Source organism: Marmota monax, unplaced genomic scaffold (assembly GCF_021218885.2).
Source record: "Marmota monax isolate L192 unplaced genomic scaffold, Marmota_monax_Labrador192_F-V1.1 WCK01_AAM20220418_F8-fsc00103, whole genome shotgun sequence".
Classification (NCBI taxonomy): domain Eukaryota; kingdom Metazoa; phylum Chordata; class Mammalia; order Rodentia; family Sciuridae; genus Marmota; species Marmota monax.
In genome coordinates this window covers 1,332,923-1,347,831 of record NW_026694286.1, presented here as the reverse complement: position 1 = coordinate 1,347,831, position 14,909 = coordinate 1,332,923, and the positions used below count along the sequence as shown (strand labels likewise).

The 14,909-nt window shown below is 37.4% G+C and overlaps 1 protein-coding gene across 2 annotated transcripts in view; it reads left to right on the top strand.

Moving 5' to 3' along the window:
- Myom1 (myomesin 1) overlaps window positions 1-14,909 on the top strand; it is a 136,154-nt gene that overhangs the window by 82,057 nt on the left and 39,188 nt on the right. The window contains exons 17-21 of one of the 2 annotated variants that reach the window (XM_046467439.2): window positions 1,353-1,474; window positions 2,992-3,282; window positions 5,178-5,374; window positions 9,531-9,657; window positions 12,666-12,850. In XM_046467439.2, coding sequence (XP_046323395.1) covers window positions 1,353-1,474; window positions 2,992-3,282; window positions 5,178-5,374; window positions 9,531-9,657; window positions 12,666-12,850 — 922 coding nt within the window. The remainder of the gene's footprint in view (window positions 1-1,352; window positions 1,475-2,991; window positions 3,283-5,177; window positions 5,375-9,530; window positions 9,658-12,665; window positions 12,851-14,909) is intronic. The other variant, XM_046467440.2, reaches the window with a different exon arrangement.

The window sequence follows — 14,909 nt, the reverse complement described above, 5'->3', positions numbered from 1 at the left end:
TACCAGATTCCAAGGACCTAATAGGCTTTACCAAACATACGTGAACAGAAAACTATCACCATTTTACTAATTCTAAGCATCACCATGATTAAATCCTATGCTAAGCTGACATAAGAAACAGCAACACAGGGACATTCTGGATGCTTTGCCACCTCATTGTCTCTGTTTTTAATGTGGGGAGGGTCATTTTTTGGTGTTGTTGTCAACTGTATTCTCAACCAGCTTTTAAACTGGTGGTGAATTCTGCACCCACACTCTGAGCTTCCTTTGATTTAGAACCAGTCTGAGAGGGGGATCAGATGGGCTTGGGGGGCAATTTCTGGCGTGGGCCTCTTCTAAGGTCAACGACCTCATAGGATGAATTGGTTCTTTTGTAGAAAATGAGAGAATGGGAGAAGGAAATATATTTTGTAAAATATTCATTTCTTACAACACAATGTCTATGCTCTCCAGCATTTTCCTGGGGCTTTTCAGGAGCGTTCATGAGGGTAGCAGAGTCTGCCCTTCTACAAACAGACCGGAGCTGCTTAAAGGTCATATCCACAATATCTCAGCGCCCCTAACACTCGAGGGCTCAATAAATATTGGCAGAACCAAGCTGACCCTAAGCACTGAAAGACTGGCTGCCTTTATAAATATTTGAACAAGCTAAAAGTAATACAGTCATTAGCAGACCTGTTATTTCCTCAAGCTACAGTTCTTAGATGGATTTAAATATTACAGTGATTCATGAAACAGCTATTTATAGCCATGAGAGCAATTGGAGAGTAAGGTTGTTGTATGTGTGAAACTGCCTGTGGATTCCCATCTCATTATTGCATACTTACATCTAAATAGTAATTCTGGAAATCATTTTTCACCTTATTATCAGATTCCAGGGTAATTCTCAAGTAATTGTACCTTCTTTGGCATGTAGGGAGACAGTCTCTGTGACGAAGAGCAGTCAATGCCTTATAGTCATAAGCATATGCCTGAAATAGCCATTAATAATAACAACATTAATGCCACCTATTATTTATTAAATACCTCACGTATGCTAGACCCTGTAATGATATTTTTTCTACTTTATAGCCAATCTTTACATGAAATTTTTATGTAGGTGTTATTATCCCCATTATACTGGTGAATATTAAGGGAAAAACCAGGAGTCCTCATTTTTTGACAGTTTTAAAAATTGATTTAATTGCCTTCTTGTCTAAAGTACATGTGTTACCTGAATCTCTCTACAGATCTTTTCTTCCTTTTGAAAAATGGATCATTTTCATAAATTCAGGCCATTCAACTAAACTAGTAATCATCTTCCCTAATTTTATTCCTAGGAAAGTCTTTTTGAAACTTTCTTTCCCTTTTAGATTTACCTGTCATGGATTGGTGACTGGTCAGAGTTATATTTTCCGGGTCAGAGCAGTTAATGCAGCTGGACTTAGTGAATATTCCCAGGATTCAGAAGCTATTGAAGTCAAAGCTGCTATTGGTAAGTTTCTTATGCATAACTTGGTAGGGAAAAAAAAGTGAATTTCTCTAAATTATAAAAGAAGATACCGTAGCCTCCAGAAATTGTCTAAAGCTTCTCATACTGCTTCATCTTCCATCTTTAGATGATCATTTTCTTTGGCTTTAGGTGACACCTAACCTTCCACAGCTGTCATTGACAGATCTTCATCACTTACCCAGATTCTGCACATCTATAACCTTTTCATCTTCACAATTCCACATTTCCTTAGATATTTTCCATTGTGTGAAACTCCATTCTAACTTCATGCTCATCCTGGGACTGTGGAGGGCCATCCTGATTCCATGAAGTGGTATATCACCCATAACCCAGATCATCTTGTACCCAAAAGCTATTTCATCTACAACAGAGCTTGGCTTGTTTTCACTAACAGTACACTAACATGCTTCTTACAAACCCTTCTAGAATCCTGTTCTGGTTGCTTAATCATATGTTTCATCTCTGCTTGCAAAATAACCAACAGAATAAAACCAGTAATAAAATAATTCTATGTATGTGTGTGATGTACCTCCCAATTTTGGATAGAGTAGGAAGGGACCCGGGTAATCCAGACCAACAAAAATAAAATCTGTGATATGCTAACATATTAAAAAGAGATTGAGCTGGAGGTATAGCTCAGTGGTAGAGCACATGCTTAGCATACTCAAGGCCCTGAATTGAATCCCCAGCACTATATATATGTGTGTGTGTGTGTGTGTGTGTGTATATATATATATATATACACACACACACACACACACACATATATATAAAAGATCATTTAATGTCTGTTGTCTTCTATTATATCAAATATTACTTTCTAGTATTTCCTTTCTGTTAAATTTTTTTAGTTATAAATGGACACAATACTTTTTATTTTATTTATTTATTTTTATGTGGTTCTGAGGATCAAACCCAGTGCCTCACACATGCTAAGCAAGCATTCCACCACTGAGCCATAAGCCCTGACCCTCTAGTATTTTTTATAATAATATGGACAATAGCAGACATGTTTCTTGAAGTTGGGAGGTACAGGTCATTCCTGTTGTAGTAATGAATATAATTCTGTTATGAAATCAGGATCTTTCATATGATGTCTCTTGTACACTTTTTTAATATTATGTCTCTTGCCTTTTTTTCCTGTTCTGTTGAATAAGAGAGCTTATCTATCTCAAGAAATGTCTAAGACTTGTTTTTCTGTATAAACTAAAAACCCTCTGGGTTCTGCAAATAGAACTGGTTTCTGTTCTATGTCTGTGGTTTTTTTGTTCTCATTTCTTCTTTTTTCCAGAATATGGAGAAGTTGAAATGTTTCCTGGTGTACATTATGGGAAATGTGTGCTCTCCCTATTTCTTGTAAATCCAAGTGATTTCTGTCAGACCAAGATGGTTTTTGCTCTGCTTGCAGTCCTGATGTTATTTCTGTTTGTTCTGTTACCTAAGAGCAACGTACACGTCTCCAGGCTCACAGCGTTTCTGTTGTTATCTGGCGATTGTAGGGGGAGGAGTGTCTCCAGAGGTGTGGCCTGAACTGAGTGATGCACCTGATGGACTAACAGACTCCAGGGGGGGCGTGCATGGAGCCTCCCCACCAACCTTGCAGAAAGCTGCTTTGCCCAGTAGCAAACCTAACAAACCTTCACCACCCAGTAGCCCTTCCAGCCTGGGCCAAACAGAAGTGAGTAAAGTAAGTGAAACAGTTCAGGAAGAGCTGTCCCCACCACCACAGAAGGCAGCTCCCAAGGGGCAAAGTCAGTCTGACCCCCAGAAAAGGAAGAAGGACCTCGTAGGTGAGAATTGAAAAGTCAAGCCGTTCCATCTGTCTCCATCAGTGTCCTCACCTCTCATTGTCCGGGTCACATTCTTCATCATCTGTGTTCACTTCCATCAGTGTGGATTCTGAATGTTATGTTTTCAGCTAACCATTCAAAATACTGTTGACTAATGAATTATAAAAGTAATCAGAGATGGGTTAGACATTTATGCATTATTCCTTGAGCTGAATAATGATAAAATGTTTAGAGGAATTTGGTTCCAGAGCTTTGTTTTTTGGTTTGTCAGGCAGACATACCTGTGGCCTCATTTTGCTAAGCGACGTAGAAGGTCAGGAAGGACTTATATTAAAGCCCATGTGAGGTTCTTTGGAGTCCGCATGTTCAGTACATGTACAGGAAAATTATTTCATCAAGAAGTGACCGGGATCATAGTTATTAACTTCTATTGCTCATTCTTAGGTTTACAAGTGACTATTCACATTTAATTCAAATCATTATCTCTTTGAGTTGTCATGAAAAGCTTAACAGGATATTATAATCACATAGCGCCATAGTCTATGATACACAGTCCACACTCCCGGATGTCAGTAAGGTGACAATGACCTGATTAGGATATCTGATACCTGTGCCTTATATATTCTAAGAGACCATGTTTTTCTTAATCCAAGTGAAATGCTGAGCATATGCTGATAAATTTTTAAATGCTTCTGTCTGTCTCCTCTCTCTGCCCCCACTCACACTTATATAACTTCCTCTATTTTTTAACATTTATTTGTCCTTTTAACTCAAGAAAACGAATGGGATTTTCAGTTGAGAGTCCATATGCACAAGGGCTCTGAAATAGAAAGGGAAAGAAAGCTGTTTATGAAGGCAGTTGGTGAGTGTAGGGGGGAGAAACAAATGTATTTTATTTTAAAAATCTTCACTTTTCTGAGGATCTTTTTGAATAAGAATGAGATTGTTTCTTCATCTCCTATAATCCAAATAAATATTCATGGAATTATTTTTGATGCTATTGCATAGCTGGGTGGATTTCTATCACCTTACCCTCTCTTTCTTCATTGAAAACTAATAAGCTCAGAAGTGAAGTGAAAAGTTGATTAGCATAGCCATATAAATGTAGAAGGACTTTTGAAATATCCTCCCAATATTTTTCTAGCTAGGCACTAATAAACACAGTGACAGCCGTATGGTATTTTGTGCTACATGAATGACGTTCCAACATCAAGTTTAAGATGATGTGACAAGAGTTAGGGGTGTAGCTCAGTGGCAGAGCACTCACTCACCTAGCATGTGTGTGGCCCTGGGTTGCCTCCCCAGCATAAGAAAAAATTTAAAAATAATAATGTGGCAAAAAAGTATTATCTGCTAAGAGAAAGTCACATGGCAAATAGTGCCTTCTTTTTAAAAAATAGTTTTTAAAGGTGGCATCCATTTGAGCTCCAAAATAAGATTTTTTTTCCTGAGTGCAGACAGAACCTACATAATTATAAGATCTCACCAGGGTAAGTGTTCCTGAATGATGAAGTGCTAGACATTTGGAAATATGTGGAAATTCTAAATACGCAATTTGCGACAGGAAATGGTATACACATTCCATTTTCCTCAGAGAGCAAATAAAAACAAACCACATAAAGAAGCAACAATGTATACCTTGGGAAAATTTTCTTCTTATGGGAAAAATCATTTTTCAGGATATTGTACTATTTTTAAATATTTGAAATAACAATTGCAATGAGATTATTACTTTGTGTCCATTTTCTTCTCATGCTAATACCAAGTTACTGATCAGTCAGTCTCACATTTTCATTTTATACTGCAAGACCTTCATTCAGGGCACCAAACAAGTTTCATATGTACAGCGTCATGCGTGCATTTCTCTTACTCATGAGCTACTCATATTGCAACAGCGGCACCATCTCCACCTTATGACATCACCTGTCTTGAAAGTTTTCGTGACTCGATGGTTCTTGGATGGAAGCAACCAGATAAGACTGGAGGGGCAGAAATTACTGGATATTACGTGAACTATCGTGAGGTAATTGGTGGGGTACCAGGAAAATGGAGAGAAGCCAACATCAAGGCTGTCAGTGACGAGGCATACAAGGTAAGCATGTGACCATCCTAGGGTGACAGGCCCTATGAATGAGGATGTGCTTGCATGCACCCACTCCTTATAAAGGACTTGTGTCCATTCTTCAGTGTCCATCCTCTGCATGGGCATGACTTTTATGAAAAATATTCCTCAGTCCATACAAGTAGTTTGGCTAACCAGGCAGAATTTGTATTTTCTTTTCTTTTTTTTTTTTATATCTTTATTTTATCTTTATATGGTGCTGAGGATCGAACCCAGTGCCTCAATCATGCCAGGCAAGCGCGCTACCACTTGAGCCACATCCCCAGCCCCAGGATTTATATTTTCTGGTTCTTACACATAAGCATAATTTCTCAGAATATTTACTATTAAATGCATACTTATTGCAAAAACTGAAATTTCTTTCAAAACTTACAAAATATGTAAGGAGTATGTCACTAGATATAATTTTAATATATCACCTGTACATTTTTTGGATTCTCTATAGACATAGTCATATTATCTGCAAATAATGATTTACTTCATTCCCAATTTTTATTTCTTTTACTTCATTTTCTTACCTTACTTTATGCCTAAAGCCTCTAGCTCCATGTTGAATAGAAATGTAGAAGTGGTGATGCTGGCCATTCTAGACGCGATCTTTATTTTGATCCTTATTTTAAAAGAAAAGTTTTCAAGCGTTTCACCATTACTTACTCTGTTTGCTAAAGGTGTTTTGCAGACGATATTGCCCATTAAAGGAAGTTTTCTTCTGTTCCCAATTTGTCAAGAATGAATTTAAACTATTTTTCAAAAATGCTTTTCTGAGTCTGTTAAGTGGTCATAGTTTTCCCTTTAATTTTAATGTGGTAAATTCTCGTAATTATCTAATCTCAGCTACTCCAGAAACTGAGACAGGAGGATCACCAGTTTGAGGCCAGCTCAGGCAAGTTAACAAGACCCTTTCTCAAAAAAAAAAAAAAAAAAAAAAAAATTAAAAGGGTTAGGAATGTAACTCACTGGTAAAGTGCCTCTGGATTCAATCCTCAGTATTGGGAACAAAACAAAACAATCTTGCATTTCTGGTATATATTGTATTTGGACATTATGCAGTCTATATTATATACTCTTCTTATATATACCAAAATTTTATTGTCAATATCATGTAGGTTTTGCTTCTGTGTTGTGATTGAGATTATCCTGAGACTAGAATTAATTTGATACTGATATCTGACAAAGACAGTACAGGCAGGGAAAATCGCAGGATAATCTCACTTAGTTGAGCTGTAACTTCACTCATTTTAAATGTCATTTTACGTATTTTGAAATGACTTTATTAGATGCATACAAAGTGACTTTATTATTAAGAATACATTTTGTCTTGAAGTCTATATTTTCTGTTATTATTATAAGTACACTGGTACACTGGTTTTCTTTTGGTTGGAATTTGCATGGTATGTAACTTTTCATTTCCTTTTTTTAATTGATTTTATTATTTTCAATATTTCTGTAACTTTGTTTTTTATGTGTCTCTTATAAATAGCATACAGTTAGATTTTTTTCCCTGTATGACAGTCTTTGTCACTTAGAAATATTTAAAGTTACTACAGATTTTCTTTAAATTCTGGGCCTGGGGATGTAGTATGGTGTAGAACACATGCCTCAGGGTCCTGAGTTTGATTCTCAGCTCTGCAAAAAGCAAAACGTGAACTTTTATTTTATACTTTCTGTTTATTATTCCTGTTATATGAATTTTTTTGTTCTTTCTTGATTACTTTTAAATATTTTTAAAAGCCATTTCATTTTCCCTCTACACTACCTTAAAAGATAGAGATTTGGAGATTTTTGGCTTGTTTTTGGTGACTGAGCAAACTTAGAATCTTTGTTACTCCATGTGTTTCACTCTTGTCTCAGAAGCATTAAGACCTTATAATACTTTAACCCATTTACCGTCTTCCCAAGGTGTGTACTATTGCATGGTGTGTCTTGTGTTCTTTTTAAAATCTAAATAGTATTGTGATCATTGTTTTAGAGATACAATATTTGTTTAGATTTACCTCCATTTATACCATCTTATGAGCTGTTAATCCTTAATCTTTGACATTCCATTGAGATTATTTCCTTTTAAAAAAAATATTTATTTTTTTAGTTTTAGGTGGACACAATATATTTATTTTACAATTAGGTGGTGCTGGGGACCGAACCCAGTGTCCCTGCATGCTAGGTGAGCACTCTACCACTGAGCCACAATCCCAGCCTGAGATTATTTCCTTTTGCCTTGAATAAATATTTTAGTATTTCCTTTAGTGAGATTATTCTGAAATCAAATTCTTTATTTCTTTAGCTGTTAAAACTATTTTTATCTGTTCTTTTTAGTTATACATGATAGTAGAGTCAATTTTGACATATTTATACAAACATGTAAGCTCTTTATTTCTGTTTGTTTGAAATTATCTTTTCTCATTCTCCAAAATTATTTCTTAGAGGTAAAAATTCCATAATGGTAGTTTTTGTTTGTTTGTTTGTTTGTTTGGTGCTTATAAAGATAATTCCACTGTCTCCTGGCTTATTGTTGCCTCTGACATGGCATTTGAGGATAATTTGTATTTTTTAGGCAGCTTTAATATTTCACTTCATTTTTTGTGTACTACACTTGAAATAGTATCTGTCTTTTAAAATGTGTCTTCAGGGCTGGGGATGTGGCTCAAGCGGTAGTGCACTCGCCTGGCATGTGCAGGGTGCTGGGTTCGATTCTCAACACCACATAAAAATAAAATAAAGATATTGTGTCCACCTAAAACTAAAAAGTAAATATTTTTAAAAAATGTATCTTCCTAGAAATTTGGGGGAAGGATTCTTCAATCTGTGAGTTGAATTTTTCAGAAAGACCTCTTTAGAAAATTCTTTATCTCCTGAATATTGTTGCTACCCCATCTTCCTCTCTTCTCCCAGAATTTTAGTTAAACATATGTCTGATATTCTAGCTCTCTCTTCCATGTCTATTAATCACTCTTCTCTCTTTCCCATCCTCATGTCTTTCTGTGGTGTCTTTATAATTTCTTCTGATTTTCTTTCAGTTTACAAATTATCTTCCTTTGCATCTGATTTTTCAATTAAACACATTCATTATTTTTTTTCTTGCTGAATTTTCCCTTTTTTCCAGGTCACATTTTACATGTTCTGTGATGTACTTCTCCTACAAACCTTTTTCACACCAACATATTCCATCATTTCTATTCTGCAAATGCTTTCACATCTGCTACTTTGTCATCTACATTTACCCTTGCAGGAACCCCATTCCATCCAATGGATATAGAAAATATTGGGTCACATAGTAAACAGCAGAAGTGTAATAAGAACTTTAGTATTGTAATTCCTGACTTAGAACTAATTTTTCATTTATACATGCCCTAGTTTTCCATTGACACATAACAAATTACCACAAATGTTGTGGCTTAGAACAACCTTTTTTTTTTTTTTTTTCTAATGTCATAGTGTTCATGAGTCAGGGGTCTGGGAAAGGCCTAGCTGGGTCTTCTGACAAGGTTCTCACAAGGCTGCAATTTGGGTGCCTGTTGGCCTTCAGTCCTCTTCCAAGTTTCTTCAGACTGTTGGCAGAATTCACTTCCTTGAAACTATAGAGCTAAAAGGCTTGGACTCCACCATGCTTCCCTACTCCAAATGCTAGTCACTTACTTGTTTCTTCTAAGAAAAAGGACAAATTTTGCTTCAGGAAGGGCTCAAGCCCCATTTTTAAAGTTCTTGACTGATTACATCAGGTTCACCTAGGATCATTTCTCTTTTGATTAACACAAAATCAGCTGATTAAGGACCTCAATTCTTTCTGTTAACATCCCTTCTCCTTTGTAATATGACAATGGAGAAGGACTCAATGACTCAATCACAAGGATTGAAACTCTAATACGTTATAGCATATTCTATAGGCTATAAGCAGGTCATGGGTTCATCTACACCCCAGGGAGGCGATTACAAAATGTTGTGACTCATGAAGGGCCGCCCTTGGGTGTATCCAACCCAAGGAGATAAATAAATAAAACATTGAACAACTAGAATAAAACAAGGTCATCATAGAATATTCCTGAGACAGGAGGTAAATAAATAAAATGTTAAACATCAAGAAAACACAATCCTGATACATTCCCTCACTGTGATGTTGTTGATGTTGCAGATTAGCAACTTGAAGGAAAACATGGTGTATCAGTTCCAAGTGGCCGCAATGAATATCGCTGGACTGGGAGCACCCTCAGCAGTTAGCGAAAGTTTCAAGTGTGAAGAGTGGACCATTGCCGTTCCAGGTAAACTGAGGACACCCTGCCTCGGTACTGAGGCTTGGAGTTTCTTGTAACAGAACCTACAACATGAGACTCAATTGAAGTACTACATTTAAGAGAAAATAATTCTCTTGAGTCCCTCATGCTAACCTAAAGTTTTTATAACAATATCAAAAAAATGGATAGCAATATAAAATTGAGAATCAATTCCTAAAGATTGTGTTCCAAATAAATCCCAGAGCCCCTATATCTCAAACTATGCTTGGAGTAGGATTGACAGAAGTACACAATTGGAGTGCTAAGTAAGCATTTAAAAGAAATCACAATCTTTGCTTTTGCTTCTTAAAGGCCTTTAAAGGACATCCAATTCAAATTCCCACAACAAAATTTCTGAAAAGCTTCTTGCATCCCTCATTATGCAGTTTCCCAGTGCTCTGAAGCCTCTCATTTATCAACTCCCCAAATCTCTCTCTCTAGACCCAGTCTATGTGGCTGCTCCTCCTCATTTTCTGTCCTCCTCCCTCTTCCCAGCTGTTTATTGTGTTATGTAGATGGATATATTGTGCCTACCTGGGACTTAAGTCTTGCTTCTTCTCTCCATTTGACCCTCTGCGGTGACTTCTCAAGTTTCCTCCCTCCCTTTCTCCCCCACCCCCCTCAAATTTGACTGGAAAATAATCTCCTTTGCAGGTGGTCACAGGGAGGTGGCTGAAGGTGGGAGGAAAGAAAACAGGAAGTAGGCAGAACGACTCACCTAGGTTGACACCTCTTATAGAGCTGTAAGACTGAATAAGTTTAATCACTGAATACAAACAAATTTGCTAAGCCATTAAGATTCCAACTAGCAACGCTGATGTGTTTGATGCGTGATTTTATTTTGTTTCCAATGGTACTGACTTCAGATGTGTCCCAGGATGATTAAAATCTTCCCATGGGGTTTGATATGCAGCACATTTAACCACTGGCATAGCATCAAAATAGACCACATTAGTGCCCCAGGCCATGTGAGGGCATCCAGGGTAGATGGCAGCCCTATCCCTGGCCCTCCCTTCTTTCCTCTACTTGAACCCCTGTGTCCTGGAAGAACCATCGTGTTACCTTCACCCAGTGAGCCCCCAGCTGCATCACTTCTCTGCCAAGTGTGAATGGAAAGTTTATAAGAGACACTCAAGAGAGGTTTAAGGCCTCACTCAACTTCAGCAAATACGATAAGGCATATAAACTGCCTTTTCTTACATCCCCTCGATGCCTGCAGATATTTCTTAAGTTCTTTCTGCCACCTACACAAAAGTGGATCTATTTTCAAAGTCTTGCAATTCCTGAATAAAGGTAAAAATGCAAATGACCAGAGTCTTAGAAATTCTAAGCATGCCTGTGGAAAATGTTTTGATAGAAAATGGTGTAGCTGATTTTAAAAAAAAGTTGTAGGGTGAGCACTCTGAACAAGAAACAAATGAGGCAGTCCTCCACTCTCCTGACAACCAGACTTGGTGTTGGATAAGCTATGCATCCAGAGTTTTTATAGAAGATAGCAAAAAGAATGTTGTATCTTCTTTCCATTGTGCACATGAAGAAACTGAGATTCAAGTTAAATGATGCACGGAAGGTCACACAGGTGGTAAATGACAGAATCAGGACTGCAAAATAGGTCTTCCTTTTGCTAGACAAGAGATGTTAGGAAGCAGCAGAACCTAGTTTCTCTTCCCTCAAGTAGGATAGTGCTGCATACTTGGATGCCTCACCGAGCTCTAAGGATAACACAAGATCATGATCATTAAAACCCTTTGCCAGATAGAATACGCCATGCTAGTGTAAGGTATATGGTGAAATATTTAAATATATTTCCATACAAGATATCGGAGGACAAGGATGATGTGTATTTGAAACTGTTGAGTCGAGGTAAATGGTCAAACAAATATTGACCATTTAGTTGCAAAATGCCAAAGCATAAACACAATCTTGTGTTTATAGTTGCTTTCAGGTCACTGTGAGTCACTTCAGGTGATTTTGATTGGATGATGAGACATCAGTTGCTAGTTTTAAAAAAGAAAAGAAATAAGTATACCACCTAAGTAGCAGCTGGTGGTCACACAAAGGTATGGGCGATCACATAGTAGTTTGGACTCCCCCTAAGAATGCAAAGAGCATGCCCAAGGGACATATCTTGGCTTTCTCCCTTCAGAGAGTATTAAGTTACTAGGCTTCTGAGCTTTCTCTTACTTGGGTGAATGGGATGAATGAAACAATATTTCACACAGATTCAGGGACCATGGGATTGATTCTATTTTATGTTGGTGCAAGTTATTTTTATAAACCATAATGTGTCATTTGTTTTTTACCCATTTGTGAGAATTCCCTCCAATTGGTGGTTATTCATATTCATTCAATTACTGTCTATGTTTATATGCCATCAAATAGAGTTGTTTTCAGCTAGGCACAGTAGCACATGCCTGTGATCCCAACAACTTGGAAGGCTAAGGCAGGAGGATCACAAATTCAAGGCCAGCCTCAGCAACTAGTGAGACTCTGTCTCAAAAAGTAAAAAAGGGCTGGGAATGTAGTTCTGTGGTAGAGTGCTCCTGGGTTCAGTTACCAATACCACCAAACTATTTTGCTTTCTTCAAATTATTTGAGATTGAGGGGAGTTTCACTCAAAAATAACCTAAAACTGAATCTGCAACTGAACTAGCCTGTTCTGATAAAGATGACTAACAGGTCCAAGGACAGCATGACGGGAAGTTTTAATTCAGGCTCCTACAGGCACCTTGAAGTATCTTTACCCACCTGCCCTCCATGAAAAAACTTAAAACTTAATTGATGTAGAACAGTTGTGGAAATTTGCTATGAAATGACCACTAAATATCTATTTTCATGGGAATGCTAGATTTAAAACACACACACACACACACACACACACACACACAGCATCAGATTCAGCTTTAAGACCTTAAATGTACTTGTAAATTTTTGCATATTTGAGTTCTCTGATTTACCTTATGATTTCTATTCATTCCCTTCTCTCTCTTTCTCAGGACCACCTCACAGTCTTAAGTATAGTGAAGTCAGGAAAAACTCGCTGGTTCTGCAGTGGAAGCCTCCTGTCCACTCTGGACGGACCCCAGTCACCGGTTACTTTGTGGACATTAAGGAGACCAATGCCAAAGATGACCAATGGCGAGGACTCAATGAGGCAGCCATTAAAAACAAATACCTGAAGGTAGAGAATGCTTTTAGAGCATGCTTTTATCCTCTAAAAAGGAAAAGTGTTGTATTACTATTAACTTTAAAGATGGGGAAAAAAACACTCTCTCTGCTTTGGTTTATTTCAAATATTGGGCTCCTGGTAAGATTCCTTTTGGCAATGGTTAGAATTGCAGGAATTTTATGATGCTTGAAACAGTCGGTGATATTTAAGCTGAATTCCTCAGCCTAGTTTTGCAAAACATCCACCAGCTCTTTCTATCCGCGTCCTTTCCCTCCATGCTTCAACTTACCCAAAAGGTGACTTTTTTATTCCTACCTCAAAAAAAATTTTTTTTTCACTTTAGGGAGCTGTTTTTATAGAGGTCACACCATAACATAGAAACTGGGCTCTTTTGAGTCACATCCTGACTCACTTCACCTGCTGCCTCATGCTTGCACTCTCATGAGCTCTTGGAGATTAGCAGCACGGGTTCACTCAGCTCTTGCTTGACCTGCCTTGCCCTTACCTGGGCCATTGCCCTCTGGATTCCCCTAGTGTATCCTAACCAAACCAGTTCCTAACTCTGTCTTCCAAAGATTGTTGTGCTGTAACCACTGACTCGCTCACTTGTGCCAAAAAGAATGTTTCCCTCTGTTGTTGGCAGAGCACTTGAAGACCCCCCAGATCTACAGTAGGGCCTCAGAAGCTATTGAGGAATATGAGCCCCTTGCTTATTACCTGCAATGAAGTGTGACTTCACCACAGTCATTCAGTCATTTACATACTGCATTCACACCAAAAGGATGTAACCAGACAGAGTTCATTTTCCTTTTTTTTATTGGTAATTACCACCTGGTGAGATGAGGTGGTGAGAAGGGAGTAATTGGAAAGGGTGGGGGACATTGGATGGAAAAGGTAAGGGGATGTGATTTGGAAATTATAGAGAAGGGGAAAACCCAAGGAAAGAAGAGTAAGTGTACACAGGTCACATAGACTATGTATTTGTGGTGCTGTTGGGGCCAGTGGTTCTCGTCCCTGGAGTACTGGAAATGTGGAGGTGTGTTGTTGTCGCATCAGACACTAGACTATAGACCTCCTTCCTGCACGTGTTGCAGACACCTGCCTCAGCCACGCATCACCTACACAGCAGGTGCAGATGTGTCAGACATCTGGCAGTTGGCCTATTTTATCATAACAAGGAAATGTTTCTGTTCCTTTCTGGAAATTCGCAGCTTACTGGTATTATTTATGAACATGGGATTTTAAACATATCAAATACTATGCATTTAGCCTGTGCCTAAGTTCAAGTTCATTTACAAATTGAAATTCACTTCAAAAATCCATTCATTGGAGGGAAAGCTATCACTACATAAATAGTGATGTTCTGTTGTCATCAGCTCAATAAAATCAAATCGATTAAAAACCTAACAATTTAATGCATGACTCATTTAAATACACAGCCCCAAATCCTTCATTTAGTTGAATAGATGTATTCCAGCACTGTTTGATTTAAATCCTGTTAGGGATATTGATCTCCATCACAGGATTAGGTAGAAAATTATGGCTTCTGTGTGTAATAAATTCCTTCTTAAAATACAATATCACTTTTAAGTGTCATGTGTTTTTAAAATAAAAGGATGATTTTTTTAAAGTGTTAATAGTATTATTAGTACTGGAATCATACCGTTATTATTACAGTGCAAATCCCCCCCAAAATCACACAAAAAATATGAAGAGGGACTGTCATACAAAAATAGAGTGTAAATGCAGAATCCAAAGAAAGAAAGAAATTACAAATGCACTTCAGAACTCAGAGAAAGAAATTATAAATGCAGTGCCAAATCCAAAGAAAGTCACACACACACATACAAAAAATATGAAGTAGGTTCTCAGAAAAAGTCTCTTTGATGATTAAAAGCTTGAGGATTTAAAATTTTAATGCACTTTGATTATTCACAAATTACTTAAAGTCACAATTATGTTAGTGTCTGTTTAGTAAGAAATACCTATATTTGATTTACAGGGACGATTTTTGGTTTTTTTTCTGTTCTAGTACTTGAACATGCTTTTAAGCAAATGGAAAGTGTCAGTG